Genomic DNA, 14,742 nt, shown 5'->3' on the forward strand with positions numbered 1-14,742 from the left:
GGAGCTGTGACAAATTTTTCAACAGTCTGAAGGTCGGTTTTGTGTTCAATGTATAGATCTGATTGTTTTGATCTATAGACTTTTCTCTCTTTAGTTGTTACCATTTTGTTGCATCTAAGCAACCGTTTTATTGTTTGTAAACGAATCCTTTCTCTCACCAAAGCCATGCTTGCTTTACGTTTGATGTTGTTTGCGGTATTTATGAAATGCACAATTTTGGCAAATGTTGGAATAATGCCCTTGTCTCTGCAACTTAATAAGAATATCAGTGAGCTCAGCAGCCTCGCTCTTCTTTCATGTAACTTGTCGAATCTTCGGATACATTCCATCACTTCCTCCCCTAGAGTTGCTTGATGTGATGTTTAAAGCTTTCCCGGCATACTGAGTTTTATTTTTCCAGAAACTTTTACTGCTTGTATGAGAAACAAAATTCAACCATTACATTACAACAAGTTCCAGTTAAAGCCTACAGTCACATAGGGTAGTAAATCTTAAGAAACAAGCTGTTTCAGAGAAGAATTTAAAAAAAAATCATGTCTGTGACAAATTGAGTCATCTGTGAGAAATAAGTGGCAGTTTTCTCTTGAAATTTTTATTTATCTTTAGGACAGTTTATTAGCTATGTCATACATTAACCCACTGTAGGTGATGGTGTCACTTGTAATACATAGTAGGGTTGGGGATGTGGATGGGAATTGTGATCTTCAAAAGACAGACAGAATTTTATTATTTATTAATTTATTTAACATCACAGGTGTAATGAAGTTGAATTTCCAGTCTCAAGCAGCACACCATTTCACATCTTGTGGGATGTCCTAGCCAGCTCCAGTAATTAGCATCTCCTTTCTGACAGGTCATCTTAGTGGGTTTATTCTAATGCTACAGCAGGAGTGGTCTGCTACTCTGAGTCTTCTTTCTCTACAGGTTGTGCCTTCAATTTCTCAAGCTCCACTCGAGTCTGCACACAATCTGGAACAAGAAGCATACAGTTAATAAGCTTTCTGGTCAGTGTGGTTCTTTTATTCCACTTTCCAGTAAACAAGCTACTTCTGAAGTATCAGGTGGGTTAAAATTCAATTATTAGAGTGAAAAAATATATGTTGCATTTAATAGCTGCGTGAATCACAAACTGGAGAAAGAATCTTTGTAATGAAGTTATACTAACCAACTTGAATGTATTGTTTATAGTAATACCAGATAAAATGCACCTGATGTCCCTTAAGAGGAACATACTGCTTACAGGCAGTAGAGATAGCGCAAAGATGAAAAAACCACAGCAAAAAGTAGGAATGCAAAAATCTTGACACGTGGCTGAACTTGATGACTCTGTAAATTAACTAAAAGAAGTAACATGTATCTGTGAGGGACATATGAGACATGATCAAAAAGTAATGGGAATTTTTTAATTTCGTAGGCTTTATACATTTGATTTTCAAATTTTTTTACCCTGTTTGTACACAAGTTTTTGATGTATGTTTGCATTTTCATCTGTTTTGAATATTGAGTTTATTTTTGACCATGTAGCAAAAACTCAGTGCAGACTGTTGCATTGAACACTGTAAGTGACTGATGTAATTCACTACGTTCTTAGAAGCACCTCAGTGTACTGTTGGATGCCTCTGTCGTGCAAGAGCACCGGTGGTCTCATGCACAAGGCACTGGCACTTCAAAACAAAATTAATAAAGTGGTGGTTTGACACAGATACCACTGGCACTCAAAGGGTTAAAGAAACTATGCTGCCGCAGCACTGGTTTTACAACAGAGAAGCTTTTTTTACCCCAATTCAAAGACAAAGGAATGTTTCAACACAGTTAAATGATGAGCACAGAAAATGATGAAAAGTACTTACGTTTGTCTGTGGGATCCCAGCCAATGTATTCGCTAGTCTTGGCATTCTCCTGTTCAAGCCACTTGTGCAGAGGTCTGAAGTACTCTAGCAGACCACTGGCATCCATCAGCCGCTGTCCTGTCACCACCTCCATTGCATCAGGCCACGGCTTTGAGGAGCCCATCTGCAGCATTTTTCTGAAACACATTCAAGTTAATGGAAATTTAGCAAAACGGTAATAATTTTCATTTAATTCTGTGGTTTATTACGTGTATTGGTGTTAGTGGCAGGAACAGTTCATGAGAAAAAGGAGAAGAGAAAATACTTCTTGTGTGTCTCCTTGAATGAAATGAAGATAGCATAAGAACTCCACAATTCACTGGATGCTCCTAATAAAACACAATAATTCATATCGTGTTAAATATACAATAAATGTGAATATCAAGGGATTTCCCAGAACATCTTATCATCATTATGTTCTATGTCCTGCCTTTTGAATATGAGAGAATCACTTGCTACCACTGGGGTATAATTCACTTGGCAGTGCGTATTATTACTGTACCTAGCATGCCAGGCAGCAGTTTCTGGTATTTTTGGTTTGTTTTCCCTCAGATACACAATAAACAGCTAATTATAATACAAGAAGATTTGCTTCTTTTGTACAGCCTCTGTAGGGTCACAGATAACATCGTCATGGACTGTGTTTCTCCTCCTGGAACCTCTTTATCATTTCCCGTCTTCTGTTCCGCCCTCCTCCTGAAATCTTATTGTCTTCTCTTTCGTTGAGCTCTGACATAATGGTCAATTTTTATTTGCATCTCCAGTTTTCCTCCCCTTCTGCCCAGTCCCTAAATATGACCAGTCCTTCAGGTTTTCAACAGCCCACCTGACTTCTGTCTTTCCTCTTGCCTTACGTGTTGTTTCCTATACTCTTGCTAACCTACCCATATTTTACCTGTTGCCATGTCTCACCAGACTTGTCCTTTTCAATCTGATTTCTCATGCTGTTGTCTTCATGCTCTGGTACAGCTTCTCCCTAGGTCTTTGGATCCATTTCACACAGCCTTTTAGAGCTCAGTGTTATTCATTCTTCTTTCACCAGGTGTTCCACGCCATGTCTTCCTATAGTTATCATCTCAGCCACAAATAATACTGCATTCCTCAACATTGCTTTGTAATGTCCAGCGTTTGTGCTTGTATATTTAAACTTCTCTGGACATACAAAAAGTTCACCTCATCTTCTTCTTCTTCTTCTTCTTCTTCTTCTTCTCTATTATTCCTTCTTTGCTCCTACTTCTTCCTGTTACATACTCTCCTAGGTATCTACTTATCACAGAATGCTTTCTGGTGCATTTCATTCCTGTGTCTTTGTCTTGTAAGATAATCTCGGTCATTTCCTATTGGTTCTGCCATGGCTGGCTCTTCCAAGGATTCAATAATTTTGTGAAAACATTGCTTACTTCAGGGAACTTTTTGTACTTAGGTCTTTCAGTGCCGTGTCAGATTATTCTAATTCAGTATCATTATCTCTCATCTCATCTACTTACTGTTCTCTTTCTACAATCTTGTCCTTGAGTTTCCCCTATATGGCCCCTTCTTTGCTTAGTACTGGCGTGCCATCTGAGCTCTTTATGTTCATAAAGTTGCTTCTATTTTCTCCAAAGGTCTTTAATTTTCCTGTAGGTAACATCTATTTTTGTCCTTGTCATGGATATTTCTACGTCCTTGCATTTGTCCTCTAGCCATTCCTGCTTAGCCATTTTGCATTTTCTGTGAATCTCAATTTCTAACCATATGTATTCTCTTTCGCCTGCTTCATTTGCTGCTTCTTTATAATTTCTTCTCTCATCAGTTAAATTGTGTATCTGTGTTACCCAAGGATTTTACTATGCCTTGTCTATATACTTATGTGATCCTCTGCTGCTTCGTCTCTCAAAGCTACCCACTTGTTTTCTATTGTATCCCTTTTCACTTTCTCAGTCAGTCGTTCCCTCTGAAACTTTCTGCAACCCCTGGTTCTTTCAATCTAACCCTGACCCATCTCCTTCCAAATGTTTTGCAATTTATTCAGTTTGAATCTTCAGTTCATAACTAATAAATTATGGTCAGAGTCCACATCTGCCCCTGGAAATGTACAGTTTAATCTGTGCTACCACTGTATAATCAATCTGAAACATTCATGTGTCCTGAGATCTCTTCCACACATATAACTTTCTTTCATGGGTCTTAAACCAATGATTAAATTATGCTCTGTGCAAAATTCTACAAGGTGAATCCCTCTTTCATTCCTGTTCTCCAATCTGTGTTCTCCTACTATTTTTTGCTTCTCTTCCTTTTCCTACTATGGAATTCCAGTCATCCATCACAATTAATTTTTCATCTTCCTTAACTGTCTGAATGATTTCATTTATCTCACACATTGTTTCAATCTCTTCTTCATCTGTGGAGCTAGTTAGCATATAAACTTGTACTACTACTGTGGTGGCTGTTGGTTTACTGCCTATTCCGGCTACAATAATGTTTGCAACATGCTGTTCATAGTAGCTTACTTGCATGCCTGTACTCATGTGACCATTATTCCTTTTCTTCCTAGTTGTGTGCTTCACGAATTCCCAGTATACCTAATTTCATCCTATCCATTTCTGTTTTAAATTCTCTAGCCTGCCCGTTCAGTTAAAGAGTTATAACATTCCACACTATGAACCACAGAATGCCTGTTTTGTTTTTCATGATATCAACCTGAGTAGTCCTGTCCTGGCGATACAGATGCGGGACTATCTTTCTGTTGTGGTTGCACCTATGATACAGCTATCTGTATCATTTAAGCATGCATGACTAAACCAATTGAGTAGCCATGCTGTAATGAATGTGATGAATTTTTCATTCAATTCATTGCCAAAGATGGCTTATGTTACACCAGAATCAAAACACCGAGAAAGAAGGAAGATTGGAATCTAAAGTACCATCAGCAATGAGGTTGTTAGAAACAGAACTCGGGCACAGATTGGGAAAGGAAATAGGCTGTTCCCTTTCAGATGACATTTATTTACTTTCATTTATTTAGGAAACCGTGGAAAAATTCAATATGGTCAACCAGACGTGGAGTCAGACTGTTGTCCACCGGAATACAAATCCATTGTCTTAATACTGTGTCACTTCACTTGGTCATGACAACAATCTATACAATTCTATTCAAATTATTAAAAAAATGAACCTCATGCAAACAGTTTCTGCCCTAAAAATCGTTTGCAGTGTGTTTCAGAGTAGGTAAATTGTGGTGGGGCTTGTGAATATTATGCCTCACAATAATGCAATCAGTTCTAATGCCCATGTAAAATATAATGTAGGACTTGTTTGGTATCCATAGCTTAAGCCTATCAGATGTGAAAATATTCATGGGGTCAGTAAAATTCTGTTGATTGTGATGTACATTTGCAGTTAAAACATCAGAAGAGCTATTTGGCTAGAAATGAATGCACTAAGTTTCTTATACAAGTTTCACTCATACATGGGTATTGTGAAACAATAGCATTGTTTCTGCACAGCATATTGACAAGTTTGACGAGCAGGGAACGTGTCATTAATTTGTATAAAGATAATTCTGTTACTTTGATAATATCTAGAGTTTTTTTTTTTTAAATACTGAACTTTGTGATTACAGTAACAGCATATGGTATGTGTTGTACTTACGATAACAAGTTGCCTGCCTTGGTGCTCTGGTAAATGTCACACTCGTGCAGGGGTTTTGACTCGTCCTGAGGATCGTATTCTCCGGCCTCAATACACAGAGCTCGATGGAACTGGAACTGTATTATGAAGCTTACAAAATACCTGTGAACAAAGAATACTTGGCTTAGCTCACTGTTTGATTAGAAGTTGTACTCTCCAATTGTTGAAAATTTTTAAAAATCAGATACCAGTTGACAGTTTTTAAAAGATTTTACTGTTAGTTATTCTAAGCACTTTGTTTCTGAGGTAGTAAAAAAATTGTAACATAGTCCAAAATTAAGTATAAAGTCATAAATGTTTATAAAAACAGTCTCTAAAGACAGTGAGGGGAAATAAATTACGAAATGTACCTAGGCTGTGGTGAACTACCTTTAAAAGATGTTCCTTAAAGAAATTCACAACCAACTAGTGTGGCCATATACAACTTCAGTTTTGTGATATTGTTTATTATCTGCATATTCCATGGATCATAATTGTGACACCTCACTGTCATATTGGATGTGTCAGTTTTGTAATTATAGTAACACCATCTCACAACAAGAAGGCCTCAGACACGGCCAACCATGTGAGCTCATATCCTGCTTATTGTTTGTGTACAACTTAAAATGTCTAAGATATTTTGGCTCAATACTCCCCCCACCCTCCCCACCATTTCTGAGAAAATAGCCCCAAAAGTTCATGACACACAGTTGAGTCAAAATTTACGGGACTGATCAATAATTGAAAATTGAGCATTGAGCATTCTGTGGAAGTAAAGAAAAGGACAACAGATAAAGAACTGAAACTAGTATATGGTTCTTAGTTGGTCCATCCAAAAAGAAAAAAAAGGAGAAAAACAAAATGTTTTTCTTGTATTGGTTTTATAAAAACCTAGAAGATGGCCACTGTATTTGTTAGCACTGCTTTTTCCCGGCAACCACAAAAATTACCTGCACTATGTCCTCCAACTAAAGTAACCTACTGCCACCTTCTTCTTTATAATTCTGATAACAACAGAAAGTGAGCATCTTACAGTCAGCAGCATACCTTATACAGATTTTGTATCTTCTACTACAAGTTGGAGTTGACACTCTTCAGGGTGAAGTCCTGTTTCTGCACTACATCTTGTGACACCACTTAAGTTAGACGTAACAACTAAACAGGTAAGGATTTATAGAAGGTTGGTACATGTATGTCATCTTGAGTGTATGGATGAGGAAAAATTTTTCCAGGTAAGTTGTTTGAGTATTGCCACATACATGCACACTGTATTCTTACCTTATGTAAGGTACACTGGCAATGACATGATACTTTGAGCCAGGATCGAAGTCTTCTTCAGTCCTATCAACTGGTGGTTCAATACCCTGGTATTGGCCCCTAGAAATAGAGAAATCAGTAATACATAAAACTGCAGGTACACAAACTTAGTAAGACGTACTGGTCTGTGCTAGCCAGAAGGTAATGTCCAGTAAGCTATAAATAAAATACAGGAATAATTACAGCAAGTTTCTTACAAAAATCTTAAAACTCCATCTCTGTATTACTTGTCTATATAATCAACATTTATACCTAAAAACAAAGATGATGTGACTTACCAAATGAAAGTGCTGGCAGGTCGACAGACACACAAACAAACACAAACATACACACAAAATTCAAGCTTTCGCAACAAACTGTTGCCTCATCAGGAAAGAGGGAAGGAGAGGGAAAGACGAAAGGATGTGGGATGTTTTCCCCCTAAGGTAAGTCTTTCCGCTCCCGGGACTGGAATGACTCCTTACCCTCTCCCTTAAAACCCACATCCTTTCGTCTTTCCCTCTCCTTTCCTCTTTCCTGATGAGGCAACAGTTTGTTGCGAAAGCTTGAATTTTGTGTGTATGTTTTTGTTTGTTTGTGTGTCTGTCGACCTGCCAGCACTTTCATTTGGTAAGTCACATCATCTTTGTTTTTAGGTATATTTTTCCTTCGTGGAATGTTTCCTTCTATTATAACCATATCATTAATCAACATTTAGATTTAAGCATTTACCACATCTCATAGTGAGTCGACAAATTTCACCCTGTACAAAATTGTGTCACCTGAGATTGCAGTAGCCTATGATAGCATCCTGAAGTTCTTCATCAGAGTCAAAATGTTGGGAAATGGGCCAATTTTTCATGTGCGTGAAGAGGTGGAAATCACTCAGTCAAGTCTGGGCTGTAAGGCAGGTCTTCAAAAATGTGCCATTCGAACTTATTCAATAAATCTTGTGTGAGTGAACGCTGTCATTCGAAAACACACCATCTGTATTGAATAGACTGCATCGCTTGTTTTGAATGGCTCTTCTGTTTTCATGATGTCTCACAATGGACTTCAGAATTAACTGCTTTCCCATGTTCATGACATCCGAAAACAATATTTATTTAGCTTCCCAAAAAATGGTAGCCATATCCTTCAACTCTTTTCCCTCGATGTTAGTGTAAGAAACGCGTGTCTCATTACCGATTATGTTTCTGTTCAGTAGGCTGCCTCCTTCTGTAATGAAAAAGAAAACCCAGAGAAGCAGTCGGGATTTGGAGAGGTGCCAGATCGGATTCGTCCAGCAGATTAATGACAAAGGCCAATGTGCCGACCAGCCTGGATGTGTGTTTTGGCTGTTTCCCACATGTGGCTTGGTGAAAACCAGTGGCTAGGAGAATACCAGTCTGGTAACAACGTGTTGCCTGAGTTACACGATTCACAAACATTTAAAAAATGTTCTCACACTTTTTAATGGGTTACCAGTAGACAGGTAGACAGATGGGATACACAAACTCTGACCTTCAGGGAGGGAAGGGGTGGTCAAGACGAAAGAAGACTGTCTTACACATTTCGGACATTTGCAGAAAGTTGTCCAACTGCTGAGATATTGTGAAACACCAGTAACACAAATATTTTTGTTAATTTTTTGTACCAGCCCATTGATGGTTGGCCATGTCTGTCATTATTGTGAACATTCATCCTCCCAATCTTAAATGAGACCACTCATCACATTCGGTCTATATGCAACACTGATTTTACAATGGATGTCAACAGCCCTGAAATTTTTTATTAGTACAAACTGTATTGTAGAATGGATTTCACATATGGAAGAATTTTCAATTGAAATAGGTACTGTAGGCTAATGAGCAGCAGTATCATTTCCTCACTACTGCAGCTCCAGTACCATTTCCTCACTACAAAAGCACAGTGGGCTGCTGTGTGAGTACACGCAGCAATAGCCCCACTCTTTGCACTTCTTCCCACACTACTTCAAAACGGATGTTACTTTCCAGATAGCTCCCGTACATTATAAAAAGCATTGAAACAATTTTCTGTTATTTGGGAGACTGGTAAATACTCTCACAGTGGGTATGTGTAATCAACAGAATGCAGTAAGGTACTTTTGTGATTTAATATGAAACAGGAACAAGTACTCTGGTGTCGTAAACATTATTCTAATATGTATAGCATAAAAGTATATTCTTAATACTCAATGTAGGAAAAATGTATGCCAGAAATTGGCCCAAGCTGCCAGAGTTGGCGGTCATGTGTGAATGAGGTGATCTAGCTTGTGTGTGAATGGTGTGTGTTTCTCTTTTGTCGATAAAGGCTCTGATCGAAAGCTTTGTAAGTGTCTTTTAATTGTGCCAGTCTGCTACTTAATGTGTCTTCTTTATGGTAAGCAGCAATCTGTCTTTTCCTACATTGTTGATATACCTACTGGAATTTCCATTGTTTGATTCTTAATACTCAACATATATCTGCCACTGTAAACATATGTCAGTGAGGAAATTCCCACTCTCTGTGGTCCCGCTTACCTGAGTTTCCACCAGTTGCAGTTGTAGGCATCACTTGTTATTTCCCCTTGAAACACTGCCCACCTCCAAAGGTCCACAACATAAGCAAATGGTAGGAAGACAATCTTCTGCAGTCCTTGCAGGTAGAGGTAGTTGATGGTCGCCTCGGGGTCATCTGTACTCGCACCGTCCAACAGCCCCACTTTGCGCAGGTGTTTCGGTGTTGACACTGACAGTGCCATGACATCACCCACAGCCTCATGGAAACCTGATTTTAAAAACAAAGTTTGACAAATTATCTTGTATAAATCATTTTGTACTATCATCATGATTTGTTGTTTCAGTCTTAAGTCACATTTTACATGCATGTAAAAAGAGCTTAAGTACGCGTATCTGTTAAGTGTCCATTCAAACTCTAAAGCATTAATTAAGTGATACACAAACACTAACAAAGCTTAATTATTGTGTGGTTATGCACTGCAGTAGTTACTACAATGTTAGTGTTATAAAGTAGAATTCCAAGTTCCACCAACATACACATTTAAAAGTAGAAGACAAGAAGAAAAAACTGTTGTCTCACTTCTGGATCTGTTAGTTGCTTGCACAAGGAGAAAATGGGAGAGGAGGGGCAGGCCACTCAGACCCAAAGTCAAGAAGGATACACCTGATGTGATCAGATCTTAAAATGCGTACGGTACAATTGCCCTTAGCCCAAAGCTGGTCAGTTTGGTTGTAGTGATAGACTGATTTGTAGTATAGCCTGAGGAATAAGTTAGCTGGAAAGGTGTTATGGCTTGGCAAAACCAAAAAATGTGAATTCCAAATGAAGGTTGTGGTGAAAGATTGACTGTAGCATTGCCTACAAACGCCATTTACACTGTACTCATTTTAGTTGCTTGTCTTGATTTGAGGAGGTAAAGATGGAGGGCAAGATTGGGAGAAAGTAGGAGGTCAAAGATAGTACGCTGGTAAGCAGTGTGCCAACTTCAGTCCAGAGATGGTAGGACAATATGAGAAGCAGAAAGATAAAGAGGAAGAGAAATTGAGTGGAAAATAGAACTAAAGGAAATGGGAAAAAATTAAAAACGAAGAAATAATGTAAGTATGGAATTCTATAAATGAGAAAAGTATATCAACAAAAATAATCAATTTGTGGTAATGTAATGTAATTTGATAGATTAAAAAAAATCTACTCAGCAAGTGGTGGCTGGAGACCAAACGTATAAAGGTACTGAAATCTGCAAGCTTTTGGAGACAGTGGCTCCTTCTTTGGGGAAGGAAGAGGAGTGAAGAAAAAGGACTGGTGGGGTTTAAGAAATAGAGCGACTTCAGAAAAGTTGCCCAGAACCTCCAGTCAGGGAAGACTTAGTGGACTGCATGCTGAGTAGATTTCTTTTATCGATCCAATTACATTATATTATCATAAAATGAGTAAAATAGAGTGAATATAATTAATGGGAAGAAGGGCAAGTGGATTTAGTTACAACCCAGGTTATGAAGCAACAGGGAAAGGTAAACAGGGAGGGTAGCAAGGATGGAGGCATGGTTGTCAGAGGGAAGCCAAAGATATTCTACAGTTAAGTACTGTGCCAGCTTCAAACCAAAGAGGATGCATACAGAAATAAAGAGGTATATAGCATAAAGATAAACACAACTATGTAGGATGAAAAGATGCGTGAATGGCTAAAGAGGAGAGGGAAAAAGAAGAAGACTGAAGAGTAAATGGGAGTGAGGTTGGTTATGGACTGAACCTACATTAACCAACCTCACTCCCATTTACTCTTCAGTCTTCTTCTTTTTCCCTCTCCTCTTTAGCCATTCACGCATCTTTTCATCCTACATAGTTGTGTTTATCTTTATACTATATACCTCTTTATTTCTGTATGCATCCTCTTTGGTTTGAAGCTGGCACAGTACTTAACAGTAGAATATTTTTGGCTTCCCTCTGACAACCATGCCTCCATCCTTGCTACCCTCCCTGTTTACCTTTCCCTGTTGCTTCATAACCTGGGTTGTAACTAAATCCACTTTCCCTTCTTCCCCTTTTTTTCCCCTCTCTCCTCCCTGATGAAGGAACAAAGTTCCGAAAGCTAGGAATGTAAATTTTCTGTTCTGTTTTGTGTTATCTATTGGCTGTACTGAGCTGAGGTAAGTACTGGCCAGCCCCTCTATCTCTTTGTTAGTATTTGTTTCACATCTTTATATCAGATTTTCCATTAATCATTTTGAATATAGTTAATGGAGGTCAAGTCCAAGAGACTGGCGGTATGCAAGAGTGTGTAAAAGAGCAACTTCCCTCGTCTGGAATTCAGGAAAACTAGAATGTGTGGGAGGATCCATGTAGCATGTGTGGTGTGATAGCAGCAGACATTCAGGTGCCTCATGTCATCCTGTAGAGCACATTCAGCAATTTGGTACTAGGTGTCCCCAAGGTGGACAGTTCTTTCAAGTCCGCTCATGGGTTATGTGCATGTTTAATGGTGCTCATTCTATATACAAATCTGAAGATGTTAGTTGGTAAACAACATATTAGGTCTCGTTGCATGTTTCTTTTGGCAGCAATTGAAATTTCGCTTTGTGCAGCTAAGTACAGGCCAACCATACTGTTTCCTTGTAATTTTGCAGGTGAATTTCCCTGTTGGTACAGTGTTCTGAGAAAGCACCAACTTAAGGTGAAGCACCTATATTACGAAACAGCTAACCCAAGTCATGGTAAACTTCCCAACTGCAAGTTGCCTGTATGATGGATTCCAGATGTAGCAAAACTTTTAATTTCAATTTTTATATTGTTATTGACCAAATTTAAAATGTGGTCTTAATCTACTCATTAAGAGTTATTGTCTTATGTTGGAGGTTTAACATAGCAGGACAAATATTACAGTTAGGAACTTTGTATATATCTTGGGGAAGCATAACTTACCGTGTGGAAATACCCAAGCTATATTCATCCATTATTTGAGAATGAGATCATTTCATGACTTGTAACAAACTTTAAACATAATGTCAAACTTTATCTAAAATTTTTCTCAAAAGTTTAATATCGAATACAAGGGTCATTGCAAAAGTCATGGCAACTACTTTCTGTCTCGAAAATTGTAATGAATTAAAAAGTTGTGAAATATGCAAATGGAAGGTAAGTTCATGTGTAAACATTACATGTAAGGGGATGGATGAACACTCACATTGCCAGAATGATGTAGCATAAGAAAAAAGATGGAAAAAAAAGTTTGTTGTGGCAAATGTGTTTTATAGTCAATTGCAACAGTACACATTAGTACATTACAAACTACACACATTCCATGGCATCTGGTGTCTCCACAAGAATCCACAGTAACGTGACATGATGCTAGATGGCAGTCCTTTCCAGGAGAATGAAGCAGGAAGAGAGACCACAACTCGTGAGTTGACCATGAAACAACAAAATTTGTTTTGTCTTTTCCTTGTGGTGGTGGTGTGTGTGTGTGTGTGTGTGTGTGTGTGTGTGTGTGTGTGTGTGTGTTCATCCATCTCCCTATGTATAATGTTTACTTCTGAACAAACCTTCCATTTGCATATTTCAGAATTTTTAATTTACTACCGTTTTCAAGACAAAAAATGCTTGTCGTGAACTTCACAATGACCCCCATATTTAATATGTTAACACATTTGTAAACTAATCAGGTGTTTCAAGCCGTTTTACACATGGGAGTTCAATTCTATATGAAATAGAGGGTTTACTGGTATTGCAGAAAGTGACATTCTATTATTTTTTGTATTACATGGAGGGAAGGGAAGGTTTTTAATTTTTGTCCACAAATAGTTTCTTCTATGTCCTAGTTTGTCACTAGACATTTGTTTTTTACTGCCTATGCAATGTGTTCCATTACACACTAATTACAGCTGAGTTTGCACCTCACATCACTTATTACAGCTGGTTCTAACTGGACGAGAGTCCCATGTTAAAGCTGAGAAGAAAAGCTCACAATTTCATCTGTGTCCAGTAGTCAAAGTCAGCTTAATGAGAAATTCTCGAATTTCACATAATTTATTGTGCTGAGGGTGTTTATGTATGAGATAAAAACAGTTAGGATCACATTCATCTGAACAGCCATAGAAAGGATGGCAAGTATTGAAACACATCAAGATGATACAGCATGAACAACCTCTTACTTGAATAATAACTGGGGAAGATTTCATCAAGATGAAAGGTAAATTATCAGTAGTGATATACCCTCTCCAATCCAGTCACCAATGATACATGTTATAGGGTCTCAATACAAACCACTCTGTGCAGATGTTTGTGCAGTTTCCATTGGGATGTGACCAGAGCAACAGTTTTTCTGAGCTGCTGACTGGTGTCACTATTTTTTGTCAGTCTGTGGTGCCCTGAACCCCCAGATTTGGCACATGTTCACTACTATTATTCGCTGCTGACGATGTCTCACCACAAGGTATGTATGCCATCTCCTGCATGCTGCTGTTCTTAATTATATCAAATCCTTTTGAGTTTGACATGGCTTCTATATTTTAGTCAGCCCAGCACCACTCAAAACTCTTCCTCCCTTCAAGATTCTTGTTCTGCAGTAGTGGAACATTATTTCCACATTCACAGCAACCATTTAACTAAATTCCTTCCATGTATACATAAAAAAGAAATCAAAGTTCAGAATTTACATCTCGATGACAGTGATGTCATTTGAGATGGAACACAAGCTTCAACTAGGCAAAGAGATTAAAGGAAATCAACCACAGCTTTGCCTAATGGAGTTGTCCAGTGTTCAGCTCAAGTCATTGTAGGGATATCATAATTATTAGGCTGCACAAGGTACTTTTCTCTGTCTTCACAATTAATTTCTCTCGCTCTCCTTTTTACTCTGCATTTTTCCGAACAATATTGACTATTGTCAGACTATCTTGTACTTACAGGTCCAAGAGATTTTCTTCCAGGGAAAAGCTCTTATTCCACTATCTGTATGATATTGGTAGGTGCTCTCTTAACCTCATGCACTAGCCACTGCAAACTTTTGACTTCAGTTTTTGTTAATACGTCTGGTATAAACTCAGTCATTATTTGGTAGTTTCCAGTCATTATTATTCCTAGCTCTTAAGTGTCAAAATACTTTCCAAAAATTTTTGCATTCAAATGTCCTAAATTTACTTTCTTCTTTTCATTGTGAATGTCGAGGTTTCAGATTGATATCTAGGAAACTGGTGCAATTAATGTTTTGTATTAGTGCAATGTAAATTTCCCAGGAAGTAAAGTCCTCTTGAGAACTTTCAAAAGGCCATAAAAACATTTGTTAGCCTTTTTTATTTGCTATTTGATTTCAGCTTTTACAGTGTTGTCAGAGGTTAGCAGGATGCCAAGATATTCAAATTATGGATGCCATGGAAGACCTAAGCCATTATGGCAAGACAGAGATTTGAAT

At 38.0% G+C, this 14,742-nt stretch overlaps 1 protein-coding gene across 2 annotated transcripts in view; it reads right to left on the reverse strand.

Annotated features, from left to right (window-relative positions):
* Window positions 1-576: 576 nt before the first annotated feature.
* Window positions 577-14,742, reverse strand: part of LOC126109413 (angiotensin-converting enzyme-like) — a 312,642-nt gene continuing 298,476 nt past the window's right edge. For both annotated transcript variants that reach the window (XM_049914448.1, XM_049914447.1), the window contains exons 10-14: window positions 9,356-9,602; window positions 6,816-6,914; window positions 5,520-5,660; window positions 1,851-2,026; window positions 577-969 (exon numbers count right to left, since the gene is read on the reverse strand). In XM_049914448.1, coding sequence (XP_049770405.1) covers window positions 899-969; window positions 1,851-2,026; window positions 5,520-5,660; window positions 6,816-6,914; window positions 9,356-9,602 — 734 coding nt within the window. In that variant the 3' untranslated portion in view covers window positions 577-898. The remainder of the gene's footprint in view (window positions 970-1,850; window positions 2,027-5,519; window positions 5,661-6,815; window positions 6,915-9,355; window positions 9,603-14,742) is intronic.

Source organism: Schistocerca cancellata, chromosome 12 (genome assembly GCF_023864275.1).
Source record: "Schistocerca cancellata isolate TAMUIC-IGC-003103 chromosome 12, iqSchCanc2.1, whole genome shotgun sequence".
Classification (NCBI taxonomy): domain Eukaryota; kingdom Metazoa; phylum Arthropoda; class Insecta; order Orthoptera; family Acrididae; genus Schistocerca; species Schistocerca cancellata.